This window comes from Gymnoscopelus microlampas (genome assembly GCF_963454915.1).
Source record: "Gymnoscopelus microlampas genome assembly, chromosome: 2".
Classification (NCBI taxonomy): Eukaryota; Metazoa; Chordata; class Actinopteri; order Myctophiformes; family Myctophidae; genus Gymnoscopelus; species Gymnoscopelus microlampas.
Genome location: NC_139939.1, coordinates 32,287,872 through 32,307,460, shown reverse-complemented (window position 1 = coordinate 32,307,460; position 19,589 = coordinate 32,287,872). Strand labels below are relative to the sequence as shown.

General features: G+C 44.4%; 1 protein-coding gene across 7 annotated transcripts in view; it reads left to right on the top strand.

Annotated features, from left to right (window-relative positions):
- The window catches only part of htt (huntingtin), a 48,661-nt gene that overhangs the window by 6,255 nt on the left and 22,817 nt on the right, over positions 1–19,589 (top strand). For 4 of the 7 annotated variants that reach the window (XM_084074095.1, XM_084074090.1, XM_084074093.1 and 1 more), the window contains exons 8-35: positions 711–889; positions 1,956–2,160; positions 3,522–3,569; positions 3,715–3,792; positions 4,325–4,716; positions 7,122–7,245; positions 7,645–7,760; positions 7,983–8,094; positions 8,814–8,951; positions 10,028–10,186; positions 10,624–10,721; positions 11,417–11,556; positions 11,678–11,741; positions 11,921–12,021; positions 12,444–12,590; positions 13,219–13,339; positions 13,478–13,623; positions 14,082–14,263; positions 14,993–15,216; positions 15,647–15,773; positions 15,866–15,993; positions 16,661–16,771; positions 17,421–17,498; positions 18,018–18,241; positions 18,331–18,409; positions 18,954–19,115; positions 19,206–19,261; positions 19,379–19,527. In XM_084074095.1, the coding sequence (XP_083930221.1) occupies positions 711–889; positions 1,956–2,160; positions 3,522–3,569; positions 3,715–3,792; positions 4,325–4,716; positions 7,122–7,245; positions 7,645–7,760; positions 7,983–8,094; positions 8,814–8,951; positions 10,028–10,186; positions 10,624–10,721; positions 11,417–11,556; positions 11,678–11,741; positions 11,921–12,021; positions 12,444–12,590; positions 13,219–13,339; positions 13,478–13,623; positions 14,082–14,263; positions 14,993–15,216; positions 15,647–15,773; positions 15,866–15,993; positions 16,661–16,771; positions 17,421–17,498; positions 18,018–18,241; positions 18,331–18,409; positions 18,954–19,115; positions 19,206–19,261; positions 19,379–19,527 (3,888 nt within the window). Of the gene's footprint in view, positions 1–710; positions 890–1,955; positions 2,161–3,521; positions 3,570–3,714; positions 3,793–4,324; positions 4,717–7,121; positions 7,246–7,644; positions 7,761–7,982; positions 8,095–8,813; positions 8,952–10,027; positions 10,187–10,623; positions 10,722–11,416; positions 11,557–11,677; positions 11,742–11,920; positions 12,022–12,443; positions 12,591–13,218; positions 13,340–13,477; positions 13,624–14,081; positions 14,264–14,992; positions 15,217–15,646; positions 15,774–15,865; positions 15,994–16,660; positions 16,772–17,420; positions 17,499–18,017; positions 18,242–18,330; positions 18,410–18,953; positions 19,116–19,205; positions 19,262–19,378; positions 19,528–19,589 lie in introns of those variants that run through there. The other 3 variants (XM_084074092.1, XM_084074091.1, XM_084074094.1) reach the window with 2 other exon arrangements.

Here is a 19,589-nt window from a genome sequence, read left to right as displayed (position 1 = left end):
AAGGGGGGAAAAAATGCTTGGCTTCTCTAAATTAAAAAAAAAGAAATGTGTGAAAAGAGCAGACAACTTTCCCATGTCGTTTTGAGAAATAAGAAATGGCAGTTGTGCCAACAACACCCCAACTCATTGATAAACGGGGGGCACAAAGAGAAATATGGGGATATTTGGGAATTAAAGTGAATGAAGAAGACAAGCCAGTTTGCTTGTAATAGAAAATGCATCATAGAGACACACACACATGCACGGACCAACGCACCAAGTGAAATACCTCTCAGTAAACTGTTCTGTAAAACATTACCCTTAGTTCTTGCCATTTATCAATTGAATTTTGCAATAAACATTATCAGAATACGAGCAGATCAAACAATTTGTCGGCTCTAAATCATTGAAGTCTGTGAAGCGAGTGCCCTGGCTTTTAGATTCCATGTCCTGGACAGCTAGTTTACATCCTATTGTCTGAGGAGATAGTATCTCCTGCACTATCTAGCAGCTAAACAGTTATTGGATATACTTATGTCACACCTTCATCATTTTCTTTGTTTTCTGGCAAAAAGACAGTGTCACCTTTTTGAGAGAACCAGTTTTCACCCCTGCAATTACAGATGCACAAGGAGACCCAACACACACACTGTAGGCATACATCCTGATTTCCTGTCCCTCGCCGTCAGATCAGACACTTGATTCACACCTTCTGTCCATCCCTTTGCTAGGTCTGTTGGTGCCAGTGGATGAGGAGCACCCCAGCCACCTGATCCTTGGAGTGCTGTTAACACTGCGCTACCTGATGCCTCTACTGCAGCAGCAGGTCAACACCACCAGTCTCAAAGGCAGCTTTGGAGTTATGAGGAAAGAGGCTGATGTGCAGCCCACCCCCGAACAGCTACTGCAGGTACACTGAGAGAAATGATGTGTACTAGAGCCCTGCGTGGGCCCAGAACTCCAACCCGTGCCCAGTCTGTGGTGTTTGAACCCGGCCCGGCCCCAGCAGGGTCTGCAATTTATTAGCCAGAGCCCTACCTGAAACCCGACAACCAATTAATTGAATCTCTCTCTGACATGCGCTTTCTCTGATGTGTGCAGTGAGCAACTCACTGAAGCACGCTCACTTGAGCTGTCTGATGCAACACAGACAGAAAACACACGTCACATACGCTGCTAAGAGAGGTGAACTTGGTGTAGTTTTAACATAACTACACATGTCACCGACAAAATTGCTCTTATTAACACATTCACTGCCAGGGGTTTTAGCTTGCCAGGCTGTAGCTTTTGCCAGCATTTTTAAGCATTCTGACTAATCTTTCAAGAACCACAGAATATTTATCTCCAGTACGATCGATCCCCTGATGGTTGCTAATCACGGAGGGTTTCACTGTGCTTCCGTGAAAAAAAAGATTTATTGCGACCTCCCGTTCGCTTGTTATACCCAGTTGAAAATGGCATGTTTCGCCAAAAAAACATAGTAAAACACAGGTGGCGAGATACAGAATATTTCCCAAATACTTTAACCAGGAAGTGAATGGAGCAGTAAAGCTTTGGATCGTGTTTCCTGGTTCTGTGTGAAAAACAGATTTTTTTTTACGGAGATCTCCGTCAATGGCGGTGAACGGGTGGATTTTAAATGACGGAGATCTCTGTCAATGTCAGGGAATGTGTTAATAGGCTACGGACAGTCCATTCCCATTTCAGAAATCTGGGAACCCATTTGGGGATTTTTTTTCTTTCTTCGTCTTTCTTGAGAGATTACCATTACAGAGACTGTGTGTGTCGCTCAGCAACCCTTGAGACTGCAGGTCATGTATGCATTGCATGGTCATGCGCTACGAATGACACGCAATTTAGAACGCAACAATGCGTGAAAATCAACTATGCATAACTTGAAGTATTTGTCTACATCAAGTCTGTTTCAGGCCTTCTACACTTTCTCCTCTGTTTTGTATGTGTGTGCATGATTGCAGGTATATGAGCTGACCCTCCACTACACGCAGCACAGGGATCACAACGTGGTCACGGCTGCTCTAGAGCTTCTACAGCAGGCGTTTAGGACTCCACCCCCAGAGCTTCTGCACATGCTCATCACAGTGGGCAGTATTCCACATGCCACCGTGTTCCGCCAGGATGCAGAGAGCCGTGCCCGCTCTGGCAGCATATTGGACCTCATCGGTAAACTTTGTCAATGTCAATCTCTCAAAGAGCGTAGCTTCCTGGTCAGCAGTGGATAATAATGTTGGTGATTAAAAAACATGTCACCTGGGTCCCCGCCTGGCGCAGGGGTAAAGCCCCTGCATGTCAGGCACTCCAACAAACACAATCGGTTGTGTTCACGGGTAGGAAGCTAGTAGGGGAGAAAGATCTTTGTCACTGCACTAGCGAGTCCTGCAGGTTGGTCCGACTGTTCAATCGGGAGCGTATCTGAGAGGGATAGCGTATTCCTCCGCATGTGGCACGTCTTCAGGGTTTCCGGCAGGTCTAGGTGCTACTGAGACAAAAGTCTAGGTGCTACTGGATGGGGGTGGGTGGAAGGGGGTGCACGTGCCTGCACATACTGGAACTGCACAATATGGAAAAAATGTCATTCCTCAATAGTTATGGTAAATATCTTAATAGCTATACAATAACGGTACAATATAACTATGGTTTCACACTTATTCTATATTTAAGTGCAGCAACAAAATGCAGCGTATTACAGATCAATTGCGCTCTTATTTTAAATGTTTAATATGACATTAAGTCTCTGTGCTGACAGCTGATCAATTCAGTCTCTGTGGTGGGGCACCTAGACTGAACTGGTCTGGCGGAATCTCTGGGCCTGCCGGTGAAACGCCTCACTGTCAGGTGAAAAGAAACAGTAGGTGGCTTCATGTCTATCAGACGAGACACGAGGTTGTCTACACCCTCCCACATGACCAACTTGAGAGGTTAGCAGTGATGGGGACTATGCAGGTGGGGAAACGTTGTGAATTGGCATGACAGAAAATTGTGACAAAAAAATATAAAGGCATGTCACCTCCCTGTTTAGTGTCAATCAGACCAATGAGTTTTTAATCTGCTGTAAAAAATGTTTTTACCTGAATTGGAAAACAAATTACAAAATCAGCCTAGTGTTTCATATACAATACGCAAATGGGAACATATATGTGTAGTATCCCTGCTGGCCACTAGATGTGGGTCTTTCCTAACATTTCGTGTGGTTTAATACCAAGTCTTGCGTGGCCAGCCCTCCAATCTTGCTCCACCGATTAGAAATCTGGAGCAACTCATTTGAAACAGTAGATTAACTCTATGGGATGTCGCTAAAGTGTGATTGTACTACCCAATACTATCCATATCGATTGTTTTTGATTATGTAGTACAGTACATGCGATTTGGGACACAGCCCAAGGTTTATGCTTTTCAGCATTTTCTTTGCTCACTAACCCCTATCCTGAATTTCTTTGGGATGGACTCGTCTTTCCCATGAGAGCTTTTGCTGCTTTTCTCTTCCTCACTACCCGTTTCTTCTTACCCTTTCCTGCCACTCTCAGCTGGGGGAGGGTCTTCCTGCAGTCCACTCATCCTCAGGAAGCAGAAAGGTGACTATGCTCTCCGTGGTCTCCTCTTCTGCACAGCATAACTATTGTTTCAATCTCTCCTCCTTTCTAACTCTCGCCCACTAACATTAGCGTGTGCATGCTGATGTGTTACTGAGGTTAACCTTCAAGCCTTGTTTTGTCCCAGGTAAGATTTTGTCTGGGGAGGAGGATGTACTAGAGGATGATGCTGAGAGGCCAGAGGTGACCACTGGAGCCTTCGCAGGTGAGACAAATTGGATGAATGACTTAACCCATTGAGCCCTGGAACTCTGTCATTTTTAGATTTGAGCTAAAAAGCATTATTTTACACTTTAGGCTATTCAAAAATAGCAGATATACAAGCTCATAGCGCGGCACCGAGTGCCGCGCTACGAGCTTGTAGATCTGCTATTTTTGAAAAATCGTGAAAATGTGTGCAAATCTTTGAATATACAGATTTTTAAAGTGAACATTTTTAACTCAAATCTTTGCTTCTGGGGGGTCCCTGGAACAAAATATTTTGATGGGGGTCCGCGGCCAAATACATATCATTCTGGGGGTCCTTGACATGAAAAAGTTTGAGCACCACTGATATAGAAACATACGTTTTTCAGAATACTGTTGAGATTTAGGAGACATGTAGAATTGGCTTCAGGTCTCAATGGGTTAATCCATCCATGATAGTCCATTATATACTGAAATCAGCCTCATAATGTGCAGTGATAGACATGTGGACAGGTTTTTTAATTAAAAGTGTGTGGTTCCCTCTCCCTTAGCGTCAGTAGTGGGGACTGAGGGTTCCTCTACTGCCCAGGTGGACATCATCACTGAGCAGCCACGCTCCTCCCAGCATACCCTGCAGCCTGGTGACTCTGTGGACATCAGTGCCTCGTCAGAGCAGGGTGGCGGTGGTACGTCTGCGTCCGACACGCCAGAGTCACCCAACGACGAGGACATGCTCAGTCGAAGCTCCAGCGGCGGGGCCAACGTTACCCCGGAGACGGCGGACTACACCACACCAGAGAATGTCACACCGGAGGGTGGGCCCTTAGCAGAGGCAGGGGTGCTGCTAGGTACAAACGACCCCTCGCTCCCACCCAGTGACTCCTCCCAGACCACCACGGAGGGTCCGGACTCAGCCGTCACCCCTTCAGACGTGGCAGAGCTGGTCAGTACGAGTGTGTTGGGTGTCCGAGTAAGAGAGGCTCATCAATACAGTTCAAAGAGTTTTGGCCTGGGTGTGTGTGTGTGTGTGTGTATTTGTGTGTGGGTGGGAAAGTGATCCCTGGATATATAAAGATTTAATAACCATGGATTCTTATAACTTTTGACAATTGTCCCTGACCTAGTACCTGCTTTTCGGATGGTGCTATAATTCATAGAATTAGAATTAGCAGAATGGACAAAAAGTAAAGAAAATATGAAAATCAAATGGTGCACTTGGATATTTCAAGGAATGAGTTGAGCTGAATTATTTTAGTTAAAATACATAAAAAGGATAATGTGTTTGTGTGTGTGTTGATTTTTCCTCCAAAAGGACATTTGTTTTACTTGAGAGGCAGGGGGGAATTTTACTTTAATTTACTGCCTTCGAAGGTCCTTTGCTTTTCAAATGTGTTTGTCCGTTCTGCTCATTCTACCACCATGGTCTTGCCCCCTCTCCCATATCCCCCTTCCGTCGCAGTCGCGCTCTCCGTTGGCGCGGGTCATCGAGCCGCCCCCACCCTCACCGACTTCCACCGAGGGGCCCGATGCCACAGACAGTGACTCTTCCGTCTACACCTCCTCTTCTTCCTCTTCCTCTTTCTCCTCCTCTTCCTCCTTCTATGCCACTTCCTCATCTAACACTAGCGACAAGGTCAGCCGATTGGACACTTTTGACCAAGTGGGAGGGGTTTGCTTGTCTGTGGATCCTTTTTCATTCCTTCTCGTTTCGTTCCGCTTGTTCGTCGAACCCGTGCACGGAATTATCCCTTGCTTACCGTCCACTCCTGCTGACTTTCTTAATATGTCAGTCAGTATCCAGAAACCTTTTACAATGGCCTTATTCTAGTTCTAAGTACTTGATGTATATTTCCGTCATACATCATGTAATAACAGGGTGCCTGTTTTAGACTGCAGTGGCACACTTTATAGTTATTTTGTATTGTTGCATCCTCTTAACCACATGAACCCTAGCGTCCCTATTCTGGGCATGTCGTAATAGGTGAACATTCAACAAAAATAGGCGGACATTCGTTGTAAAAAGCCAATCTACAAGCTCACAGCGTGTCGCAGCGCGTTGTGAGTTTGTAGATCAGCTATTTTCAGTAAAGAGACTTGGTGTTGAAGGAAAAAAGGAGGGGGCCAAGTATGGACCCCTGGGTGACCCCAGTCACCGAAGTACATAGGGTTTAAGTGGTTAAATGCATCCAGTCCAGTATTAGTATAAGTCGAGTATGTATTGGGGAGGTTTTAATTAATTGCTTAAATCATTTCAAATAATATTAAAAATGCTTTCCATCAATACAGGATAGTACACTTGAATAAAACCATTGTAAAGTCAAATATTTCCCAGTATTTTCAATTCATTTTTTTCCTTAATGTTTTGTCATTTTCTTCCAAAGTTAAGATATTTTACATTCCAGAAATATCTCAGGAAACACAAGCAACCCCAACATCCCATGTGACTGGCTTGCAGTGAAGAGTTGAAAGGAGAAGCATGATGGCCATATGACTTTCACATGTCTCTGTAGATTCCTGGTTTCCACTTCCCTTGTTCCTGGAGGCAGACAGAATTTGCTTTAATTCAGCGAGTCTCAACCTGTGGTCCGGGGCCCACTGCTGGGCAGTGAGGATATTTCAAGTGGGCTCTCAGAGAACTGGCAAAATACTAAGAATTTGATGATAATATAATGTCATGGTATTTGTTCCTTAAAGCCTTGTAGGAGAAATTTGTTTTCTTCTAGCTTCTAGCTTCCATTGATCCAAGCTAGAACACAGCCAATTGATTGATCATTAAAATAATCATGCTCTGAAATATCTGCTGCCTAAGTGGTCAGATGGGTAAGCCGCGAACACACTAGCGGGCTCTGATCCAGAAAAGGTTGAGAACCACTGCTCTAGTTAAAGCTGAAAAGGGATATCAGGTCTGTCAGTTGAGGGCAGACCTCTTAGGGCAAAAACATAAATACTATAAAAAGTGTAGTTCTAGCAGAACCAGTTTCCTTTGTAGCATTCATTAGTTACACTAATGCTAATCAGAGAACGCTTGTTGTACAAATAAAATATACAATTAAATTGAATTGAGACAGGAAAGCATGTCTAGATCAAACGCTTAACCTTTATTCTGCCTTTAACGTATCAGGGAGTGTGGCAACCATTACCATAGAGGCCTCAAGGCTGTGCTTAATCCTGTATGAAGTTGGTTTGTTCTGTGTTGCGTTGACCCGAGCATGATCCAACAGTGTGTTTAGAGAGAAGCACTGTCTCTGACATGCACTCAGAGTAACTCAGAGTTACTATTCTAGTTAGTGATCTTAGAGCACTGAAGTACATCGATTGCCCCCCCTGTCTCTGTTTTACACGCTGAAGGTGTTGGATGGCAGTGAGAGCCAGTACTCGGGGATGCAGATTGGAACACTGCAGGATGAGGAAGATGAGGGCGCGCCACCTTCCTCTGAAGAACGCCCAGAACCCTTCTCACAGTCAGCACTGGGTATGTTGTATTCACACATACAGTATATCGTTGCTGTTGGGCTTTTTATATATATCTTTAAAGGAATGAAATACTTTGTCATACTAACTACAGTGGCACGCAAAAGTTGCTATTTAAAAAAAGATTAAAAGATTAAGTGAAAGTGGTTAAGTGTGTCTGTGGGTTTTATAAACTAGAGGGGCAGAGGCCCTCACATCTAGAGTTTGGGGCGCTATGCGGCCCTCACACCTACAAGGCACCGCCGATCTGACCAATAATCATGCCCATATACAGTATGGAGATCTCTTTCAGTGTCTGTTTTGGACATATAAGGTTTCCGCCCGACAGGAATGATTATACCTCGCTAGCCTTTACATATTCATTACTTTTACTGTAACCGCATTGTGTGTGTATCTATAGCTTTAAGCAAGCCTCATCTCCTGGAAGGTCGAGGTCACAACAGGCAGGCTTCAGACAGCAGTGTGGACCGCTTCATACCAAAGGAAGAACCTACTGAACCTGAACCAGACAATAAGGTACACACACACACATACACACTGTTAATGTCTAAGTATCCTTGAGCAAGACACTGAACCCCTAACTGCTCCCGATGAGCAGGTTGGTGCCTGTGTGAATGTGTGTGTGAATGGGTGAATGTAATACACATTGTAAAGCGCTTTGGATTAAGGCGCTATATACATGCACCCTTCACCATATATCTCATATCTGATTGGCTAACCGTGCCATCTGTCTCTTAGCCGTCAAGAATAAAGGGTCCAATAGGCCACTATACGGACCAGGGGGCGGAGCCACTGGTGCACTGCGTACGGCTTCTTGCTGCCTCCTTCCTTCTGACGGGACAGAAGAATGGTGAGTGTGAAAGAAGCAGTTAGTCATGGATTAAAGTTCTCTGTCGTGGAGATGGATTTCTGCCATTTGGATTTCATAGAGGCCATATGAAAATCACTCCCAATATTTTATTTTGGCATTAAAGAGTATTTGAATTAGCAATAGAATACATGTTCAATAGCATCTTCCATAAAACACGAATGGTCTCAGTTAATTCATAAAAGCGATTTAATCTATGATTTTTCTACAACTTGTTGGCTGTATGTAGAACAACAAGAGCATAGTCTGTTTAGAATGATAATACTGAAATTTACAATTTAAATTTATCATTTTACATATTCTGCCACTAATAGTTAAGGAAACAGAGTGCTAGTGTGGGGGGGTCATTTCATGCCATTTCACAAATCATGGATTGGAACTTGTCCTGACCAATATTTTCAGTCGTGAGATTTGTATGTTTTGCTTCAATCCTCGAGTTAATAAAGTTGTCATTGCGAAGATCGTCATCATATTAGTAACGCCATAGAACTTAACCCATTAAGACCTGAGGCTGATTCTAAACCAGTAGTTTTTTAAAGATTTTCCACAAAAGAAAATCTAAAATGACACAGATGCTTTCCCGGTTTGAATGGGTTAAACATAGGTCTGCTCTGCAGTTTACTAACTGATTAGCAACTTCGTCTTTGGCCTTCACATTCATCCTAGCAGCGTAATGTTTATGTTGCTAATGTTTTCTCCAGGTTTGATCCCCGACAAGGAGGTTCGTGTGAGCGTAAAGGCCCTGGCGGTCAGCTGCATTGGGGCTGCAGCAGCGCTGCACCCTGAAGCCTTCTTCAACTCCCTGTACTTGGAACCGCTGGACGGAATCCCTGCAGAGGGTATGGACTTGCCTATCAAAAAACAACCACACTCACAAGTAGATGTCTTTTTAGAGGATTTTATATGCAGCAGCAACAAACTATTGGTCTACTTGTGAGCGCGTTGTTTTTCTTCCCATGTCAGTATTGCTTGGAATGTACACCCGGCAGAGTTCAAAGACTACAGTTTGTTTGTAGTTGAGCACGCCTAACCTTGAAGACATACACACACATAAAAATACACACACACACACACACACACACAGACACAGACACAGACACAGACAGACACACACACACACACACACACACACACACACACACACACACACACACACACACACACACACACACACACACACACACACACACACACACACACACACACACACGTTTAAGTCAAGTCAAATTAATTTATAAATGGGCGCCAATAGGCTCCAATTCGATTCCCGAGCCCGACAACCTTTTCTGCGTAGCATTCCCTGTCTCTCTCCATGTTTCCTGTCACTCACTGTACTATCCGATTAAACAAAACATACAGCTTAAAGGCACAAATAAACAATTAGCAATAAAAACAGTAAAAACACAGGGAGTCATCAAGAAAAACGAAACAAAGAATCGGCTACATCAGGAGAATTAAAATGTTAGTGAATAAGAGTATTGAGCCTGGACTTAAAGGATTTAGTGGAGGGGGCAGGTCTGATACGGAGGGGTTATGCTGTTCCACAGTTTAGGGGCTGTGACAGCAAAGGTGCCTACATAACTGGAGGAAACATGTGGTCAAAGCCAACAATAAGTACCAGAATTCTCGATCCTCTTTGTTTTTACAAGTAGAAGAGGATGTGTGAATTATGTCTGGTTTTCAAGCATGGCGGCAGGTCAGAATAAATAAAACGGAACAACAGCCAAATTTGACAACATTTCTTTGTCTAGTGACTTGTGTTTATTTCCCTCCCTTATGTATTGTATAACAGTTACACATGATATTTTTAGACATAGAGAATAAGATTGTAGCTTAGTTGTATACAAATCCACATAAACGTGTCTCCACCCCAGCCCTGTTGCTCACCCTGTGTCTCTCCTCTGTCTCCTTGCAGAGCAGCAGTATATCAGTGATGTGTTGTGCCTTGTGCAACACGGGGACCCTCAGATCAGAGGAGCCACTGCCATCCTCTGTGGAGCCATTATCCAAGCTGCAGTCACCAAAACACGCTATAACATACACACCTGGCTGGCCAGTGTGCAGAGCGCAACAGGTCAGTAGTGTGTGTGTGTGTGTGTGTGTGTGTGTGTGTGTGTGTGTGTGTGTGTGTTATTGTTTTAACCACTTGAACCCTAGTATCCTTTTCTGGGGGGAACATTCACAACTCGTGTTCAGCTTGTAGATCTGCTATTTTCTAGAGATTTGGTGTTGACGGAAAAGTACGATGCGAATGGAGTATATTGTTTGCATAGTGAACTGATGACCAAAATAAAAAAATGTAAAGTGAAAGTACAAAGCCGACCCCAGTCAACTAGTATTAGTTTACTAAATATAGAGGCTTTAAGTGGTTAAACGGAAACAATATTAAATACCGAAATGAACCAGTCTAGTGTAAAGTGTAAATTCACATAAAAATAAAACATACTGTAACTAATTTCTTCTTCTTTTCGCTTTTCCTCTCCTCTCCATCCTCGTCCCTCTGTCCTGCAGGTAACCCTCTGTCCCTGGTGGACTTGATGCCTTTGCTACATATGACTCTAAAAGACGAGTCCTCAGTCACCTGCAAGATGGCTTGCTCTGCAGTCAGGGTAAGAGGCAGGCAGACAGGCATCCTCGTGTGTGTATGTGCATGCATGCATGCATCTACATGGCATGTGTGGTAGAGAGGGATTCTTCTGAGATTTCAATGGACAGTATCTGTTGTCTGTATTTTTCAGCACTGCATCATGACAGTGTATGTGGTGTGTGTGTGTGTGTGTGTGTGTGTGTGTGTGTGTGTGTGTGTGTGTGTGTGTGTGTGTGTGTGTGTGTGTGTGTGTGTGTGTGTGTGTGTGTGTGTGTGTGTGTGTGTATTTCAGCACTTTATCATGATTGTGTGTGTGTGACTGTGTGTATTTCAGCACTGCATCATGATGACAGTGTGTGTGTGCACGCGTATTTTAGCACTGCATCATGACCGTGTGTGTGTGTATGTGTGCGTGTGTGCGCGTATTTCATCACTGCATCATGACAGTGTATGTGGTGTGTCTATTTCAGCACTGCATCATGACCGTGTATGTGGTGTGTCTATTTCAGCACTGCATCATGACAGTGTATGTGGTGTGTCTATTTCAGCACTGCATCATGACAGTGTATGTGGTGTGTATATTTCAGCACTGCATCATGACAGTGTATGTGTGTGTGTGTGTATATTTCAGCACTGCATCATGACAGTGTATGTGTGTGTGTGTGTGTATATTTCAGCACTGCATCATGACAGTGTATGTGTGTGTGTATATTTCAGCACTGCATCATGACAGTGTGCAGCAGTACTCTGAGTGAACTGGGCTTACAACTGCTGATTGACCTTCTGGCCCTGAGGGACTGCTCCTATTGGCTGGTTAGGACTGAGCTCCTGGAGACCCTGGCTGAGATGGACTTCCGGTAAGACAGTTCTACATTCTGGGAATATAAAGCCAAGTGTGATCTGGTATCACATGCTATCATTGTTTGTTTTATTTGTTTTTATCGTATTGTAATGTTATTTTTTCATTCTTCATCTCAGATTAGTGAATTTCCTGGAGAGGAAAACTGAAAGCTTACACAAAGGAACGCATCACTACACAGGGGTAACAACTCTCATTCTACCTCTAGTATATTCTATGTAATTATAAGGCCTATAATGAGTATAGAGATCATTTGGTGTGCTGTCAGATCTTTGTCCAGAGGACGGTACATAACTAGCAGCTTGTCTGTATGTCCCTGTCTGTGTTTCTCTAACCTGGTTTCCCCTTTCTCTTCTGTCCAGCGGCTGTGTCTACAGGACAGGGTGCTGAATGGCGTGGTCATCAACCTGTTGGGCGATGACGACCCCAGAGTGCGGCATGTGGCGGCCTCTGCCGTCAGCAGGTACTACACCTTTGCACACCTTGTGGACCACAATGGAAACGAGTTGTTATCCTTTTAGCATTATTTTGTTACTGTACTGCTGTATTGTCTTCAAACATGTTAATAAAGTATTCAATCAATCAATCGATCATTCAAATTAATTCTCTCTCGGCACATTTCATACTCCAGTTACAAGTAGGTAGGATATATCAGCTAGCAAGGTTTTCTCAACTTTGGCTTCATTGCCACATCACAGGTTTACAGATCTAAACTAGAAAAGTCTGTTCCTCGGAGCACCCAGGGCCCACACATCTTGGAAGTCAATCATAGCTCATCAGAATGGCATATGAAAAATCTGCCACATCTTGATCACATGACTTCAGAGATGAGGTGTACCAACTGTCATCTCTATTGTTTCCTCTCTCTGTTCCTCCCCTCTTCAGGCTGGTTTCCCGGTTGTTCTATGACTGTGACCAGGGCCAGGCTGATCCGGTGGTTGCTATTGCCAGGGACCAGAGCTCTGTGTACCTGCAGCTGTTGATGCATGAGACACAGCCACCCTCCCAGTTCACTGTCAGCACCATTACCAGGTACATACAGACAGATGCACAAGTACATACTGTCACATGGTTGAATATACTCTCACACACATGAGAAATGGATAAGAAATGTAGAATGACGGCGTTTGGGTGGCTCAGTGGTAAAGTGCCTGCCCACCACCACAGAGGTTGTGCGTTCGAATCCGTCCGGCTTCGTCAAGCGTATGTACGAACATAATTGGCCCTCGTTGGGGGTGGGAAGCCGGACGGGTAGTGATATCACTGCGTGTAATCCTGCGGGTTAGGGCGGTACCTGTCAGCAGGGAGTGTTGGGCAGCAGGAGTAGAACCGAAGGCTCTACATCCTGGTGGGGGCTCCTCACTGGCAGGTGAGTCAGTAGGATACAACAGCAGTGACAACACACACAAATATGTGTGGGGAGGAATTAATTGGCATAACGACTAAATTGAGGAGAAAAAGGGGTAAAAATAATGTTATAAAAAGGAGAAAAGAAATAGAAAGACACTGACCACCAGAGACTGATGAAGTCTGTTCTGTGTGTGTGTGTGTGTGTGTGTGTGTGTGTGTGTGTGTGTGTGTGTGTGTGTGTGTGTGTGTGTGTGTGTGTGTGTGTGTGTGTGTGTGTGTGTGTGTGTGTGTGTGTGTGTGTGTGTGTCAGGACATACCGAGGCTACAGTTTTTCCCACAGTGTTTCTGACGTTACCATAGAGAACAACTTGTCGAGAGTCATCGCTGCCATCTCGCACGCCCTCACCTCCTCTACCTCCAGAGCCCTAACAGTGAGCAACACACACAATCATACACATTGTATATGTAGATCTATGGTTAATGTATTTCATTGGATTTTGTGTACTTCACTTTATATGATGGATAATATAAGTGTGTGTGTGTGTGTGTGTGTGTGTGTGTGTCTGTAGTTTGGCTGCTGTGAGGCACTGTGCCTCCTGACCTCCACCTTCCCAGCATGCACCTGGAGCGCAGGCTGGCACTGTGGTTATGTCAGCTCCAGTTCTGCTTATTCTTCACGCTCCAGCATCAACCGCAGTAGAGGCAGGACCCTCAGGTACATGTACATGCGCACACGCACACACTAATGCACAAATACATTAAGTGGTAAGTACATACATAAGTGGTTCTCAAACATTTTCATGTCAAGGACCTCCTTGTGAAAAAAGATTTTGGGCCAGGGACCCCTATAATATAATACTTGCTGATACAGTATTTGTCAAAAACAATTCTAAAATAGCAGATCTACAAGTTTTGCGACACATAGGGCTTTAACGAAAAATTCAATGGGGCATAAATGTTTAGACTGTTCCTAATTTTTCTGGGGACCCCCTGCATCCCCCTCAAGGATACCTGGGGGTTCCTTGTACCCCACTTTGAAAACCACTGCATTAAATACACAGACATGGTTACACATTAATGCATTTCGACATGCGTTTCCCTCATCTCTTCTCTCTTATGTATGAAATTCTCTCTCTCCATTCCATCTGTCCCCTCCTGTCTGGTGTCTTCCAGTCTGTCTCAGCCCAGCAGTGCTCCGGTCTCCACCTCCACCTCTACAGCAGCAGACAGTGAGAGGAGGACTCTGACGGTGGGCATGGCCAACATGGTGCTGTCCCTACTCTCCTCTGCCTGGTTCCCTCTGGACCTGTCTGCACACCAGGACGCCCTACTACTGGCTGGAAACATGCTCGCTGGTAAGCTACACATGTCCATCCCATTTACACACGTGATAGATAAAAAAGATCTACTTTGCCCCTTTTTCTCCCCAATTTTAGTCGTTATGCCAATTGATTCCTCCCCACACACATTTCTGTGTGTTGTCTCTGCTTTTGCATCCTACTGGCTCATCTGTCAGTGATGAGCCCCGGCTCCCCATCAGGAGGACGTAGCGCCTCCTCCGTCCTACTCCTCCCACCTAAAGAGTGGGTGGAGTACCGGCAGTGACAAATATCAACCTCCCTGCCCGGTTTGCCTCCTCAAACACGGGCCAATTGTGTTTGTGTAGATGCCACCTGAGCGCCACAGCACACGCGTGATACTTTATTATCAGTAATCAATAGTTGTTTATTTCTTTCTGCAATTTCGTGCTCTTCAATCTCAACTTTTGTCATCCAAAACTCTTAGTTTATTTCAGATGACACTTACTTTTTCTATATTTACCTTCTATATTTAGTCAACTTGAGCAGAGTTGGTTCAGTACTACACACACACACACACACACACACCAAATCTCTTCACCAAAAGTAGCCGATGTACAAGCCCACAACGTGTCGTGTTGCAATGTGTTGTGAGCTTGTAGATCTGCTATTTTCCTCTAATGTTATCCACTGAATAGGGAATGCTAGGGTTCAAGTGGTTAACGAGGGCAAAATAAATGAATATTGCTACCCTGCCTTATTAACCTGGTGTTACTCTGCCCTCAGCTACGGCCCCTCACTGCTTACGCAGCCCCTGGGCTGGAGAGGAGGAAGGCAGTGGTAGCAACGCTAACACAGCAGGAGTCCCGGTTAAGACGGAAGAGCCCTGGGCAGCCCTGTCAGAGCGCTCCCTAGTGGCCATGGTGGAGCAGCTGTTCTCCCACCTGCTCAAGATCCTCAACATTTGTGCTCATGTTCTGGATGAAACCCCACCTGGACCAGCAGTCAAGGTAAAAAATAATGCACTAGTAAAGGTTTTGGGGCGTTTACCAAGTGTCCTGTTGTTTTTATCACTGATAATAGTATTAACACATTAAGACCGATTCTACAAATGTCTTCTAAATCCTAACAGTTTTCTGAAAAACATATGTTTCTATGTCAGTGGTTCTGAAACCTTTCCATGTCGAGGACCCCTGACTCCCATCTCAAAATATTTTGTTCCAGGGACCCCCAGAAGCAAAGATTAGAGTAAAGTTAAAAATGTTTGCTTTAAAAGAATATTTATTTTCAAAGATTTGCACAAATTAATAAATAAAAAAATATGGCAGATCTACAATCTCGTAGCGTGGCACGAAGTGACGCGCTATGAGCTTGCATATCTGCTAAGAAGAAGAAGAGGGTCCTAGTGTTGAGTTTAATGTGAGGTTCCCTCTCCTCTAGGCCACCTTGCCTTCACTGGCCAACACTCCATCCCTCAGTCCCATTCGCAGGAAAGGCAAGGAAAAGGAGACCATCGAGCCCAGTGCTGTTCCCATGAGCCCAAAGAAGGGCAACGAGGCCAACGCAGGTTTGTGTGCACATGCACTCACATTTGGAGAAACCTTCAGAAACATTGATTTTGGATGATTTAAGATGTGACGTGTCTTTTTGTGTGAGCAGGCAGGCCAGCAGACAGCAGCACGGGGTCCACGGCCATCAACAAGTCTACCACCCTGGGCAGCTTCTACCATCTGCCCCCTTACCTCAAGCTTTACGATGTCCTCAAAGCCACTCACACCAACTACAAGGTCAGAACTCATGCTACATGTGTACACAGTTTGACCACTTGAACCCAATTTACTTTGTTGTATGTCAGATAGACAGAATTGCCGATCTACATTTGTAGATTTAGCTAACTTTCCCTGACATGCCCAGAATCCGGACACAAGGGTTAATGTGTTTTTACGGCGTGGCTCCTAGGGGCTAAGCCATCTAGAAGAGAGTCTGTGTGTTTATCTTTCCATGGCTAATGTCACAAACCACTGCATCAAAATTCTTGTGCACGCTGCCAGGAGGTTATGGAAGTAAATTCCCAAATAATTTTAGTGAATACTGATGTTCCATGTGAACGTCAGATTCATATGGAAGCCTCAGGTCTTGTTTTTATGTAACTAGACCGATGCGGGCACCGTCGTACTCGGGGACTACGCAAGTCGGGAACGATGCAAGTTGGGAATGTATGCCCAACTTGTACAATACCCATTGTACCAATTGTACCTGGCTTCCCACATGGCTTCCCGAGTTCCCACTCAGGAATGTGCACCTCTGGGTCCTTGGTGACACGCACGCCAAGTCAATCGGTCGCACGGTGCCTGGAACAGACAGACAGACACAGATTCCTGGAATTTATAGATGGATCATTATTGTTGTTGTTATATATTTATTGTTATTTGCTGTGTGTTTTGTGTCCCTTAGGTGACACTGGACCTCCACAGCAACCAGGAGAAGTTTGGAAGCTTCCTGCGCTCCACTCTAGATGTGCTGTCTCAGCTACTGGAGCTGGCTACACTCCATGATATTGGCAAGGTAATGCTAATCTGATTAGTCTTCTTCTAAGCTCTCATTTATAGTTTATATAAGTAGAAGAATGAATGGCCAAAATGATTTGTATAAGTGGGTGGGCATGTGGTTGAATGGATTGATAGATGGGTGTGTGTGATGGGTGTGTGTGGACTGCAGCAAATCGTCAATATTGGGCAGAAACATTGTATCTCCATATTTCCATATTGTTCCATAAATTAATTCCCTGTATTATATTTCTTTGTATGACAGTGTCGCACAAACGTAGCAAAGCTTGTAGATTGAAAATGTTTAATATTTTCACTTGTCACTAACATGCCCAAAATAGGGATGCCAGGTTTAAAAGAGTAGTTCACACAAAAGATTACTTATTTTCGATCAATTACCCCATGAAGCCTTGAATTCAAGGAGATTATTTTAGTTTTTGTCGCATTAAGTCTCCTACCGGAGACTCCGCCGGTAATTCATATGTAATAAATAAATGCAACTAGGTACACTGGATCCATTGGAACACCATTGGTTATTTCTTCCCATTTCCTGAAACTAACAAGGTTTCCGCCTGACAATGACAGAATGATGTATTGTTTGAATAGAAGGCAATGAATTAATTCTAGTGATTAAATTGACTGGTACTGTATAATCTATCTTGTGTCAGTGTGTGGAAGAGATCCTGGGCTACCTCAAGGCCTGCTTCTCCAGAGAACCAACCATGTCCACCGTCTGTGTACAACAGGTCAGTGATATGCACAGCTTGCCGTGTGTGTGTGACTTGTTTGTGTGTGTAATGACGTGGTTGTGTGTGGCAGTCTTCCTATGGTTTCAGCACTGAGCAGTGTGCAGGAACCAATATGACTCCACACAGAGTGATCGTGGCTCCTGCCGACAGGGCCTTTAAAGGCGTTTGGTTCCCTGTGCGATGGTGCCACACATGATGTTACACTCATCTCTATTGCTGATATGATGCTATATAAAGGGATAAAGCAGAGATGAGATGTATAGAGAAAAGGCATATTTGGAGCTTAATTAGAAGGATTATGCATGGCTAAGATATGAAAGAGACTGGCTTGTTTGTGTCCTACTGTTGAGTAAATCCAAGATTAGGCCAGAGAATAATGCTGGTATAATTCATCATGATAGGTAGACCTGTTTTCAATATGTACATAGAACCGTGCACAGTGTTCTTTGACTCAAGCCTGTGTTCTCTCTAACTTAATTTCTGCCGTATTTGGCTTGGCTTGTTCTCTTTTTGTAGCTGTTGAAGACCCTGTTTGGCACCAATCTGGCATCCCAGTATGAGGGTGCCCTGAGTGGGCCTAGCCGCTCCCAGGGTAAAGCCCTCCGCTTGGGCTCGTCCAGCTTACGACCAGGCCTCTACCATTACTGCTTCATGGCTCCCTACACGCATTTTACCCAGGCCCTGGCAGATGCCAGCCTCCGCAACATGGTGCAGGCCGAACAGGAGCAGGACACCTCTGGGTGGGTGGTGGTAGTGGTTGTGACTTGAAGAGCAGACACACACACACACACACAAAATATCTCTGACTGTGCTCTTTTTCTTCTTCCAGATGGTTTGATGTGATGCAGAAAGTGTCCAACCAACTGAGGTCCAGTATCACCAATGTGACGCGTCACAGAGGAGACAAGGTATGATCATATTAATCTCTCTTTTTCAAATTGTGTTCTAGTGATGATGTCTTTTTGTAGGCCAACCCTGCTACTTCTGCCATTGGTTCCCACGGCAGATTTACATTTTTGTATTCCATCAATTTTTCATATGTTCTTGGATAATTAAGGAAATCATTGTACCAGACGAGCACACAATCACACAATCATGCACTTCATATCAGTTTTAAAATAATGCACATGAGAGCTTCATAATCATGGTTGAGATAATAACCAGTGTAATTTATGCTGTAGAACAAAACATAACATTATGTTAACCACAGACTTTCATAGACCTTATTTGCTGCACATACTGTATCAAAAAGCCTATGTGGGGAAAAATCCCTGGAAATCTAGCGAGGGGACACATCACAATGCTGCGTAATTCCGTATTTGAAGACTGCGAACTGTAACATTCTGTTTAGAACCACCTAAATTAGAATTCAGAGAAAACATGACATTTTTCCCTCCCAGTGGTTCAGTTGATGAAGTGAAGTGTCACTAAAACCTTTTTTTCCCCCCTCAGAATGCCATCCACAACCACATCCGTCTGTTTGAGCCGCTGGTGATCAAGGCTCTGAAGCAATACACCACCAGCACCTCTGTGGCCCTGCAGAGGCAGGTCCTGGATCTGCTAGCCCAGCTTGTACAGCTCCGTGTCAACTACTGCTTACTGGACTCAGACCAGGTGAAACATAAAGTACATACAGTACACATACCAACCATTTCTGTGATCTGTTTTACTCGCTCTACTATAACACATGTCTTTTTGTTTCAGGTCTTCATAGGTTTTGTGCTCAAGCAGTTTGAATACATTGAAGTTGGTCAGTTCAGGTCAGTTATTGTCATTTCTTTGAAGCCAGTAGGGAGGAACTGGATGTCTGCTAGGCCTTTCTGTGTCATGACAGTGAACATGTGTAATCACTAATCATGGATGCCTGTTCCCTGCAGGGATTCGGAGGCCATTGTTCCCAGCATATTCTTCTTCCTGGTGCTGTTGTCGTATGAACGCTACCACTCCAAGCAGATCATCAGTATCCCCAAGATCATCCAGCTGTGTGATGGCATCATGGCCAGCGGCAGGAAGGCTGTCACACATGGTGAGAGCAACACAAGCAACACGCAGTTCGACACACTGGAAAAAAAGACACCTGTGCATATC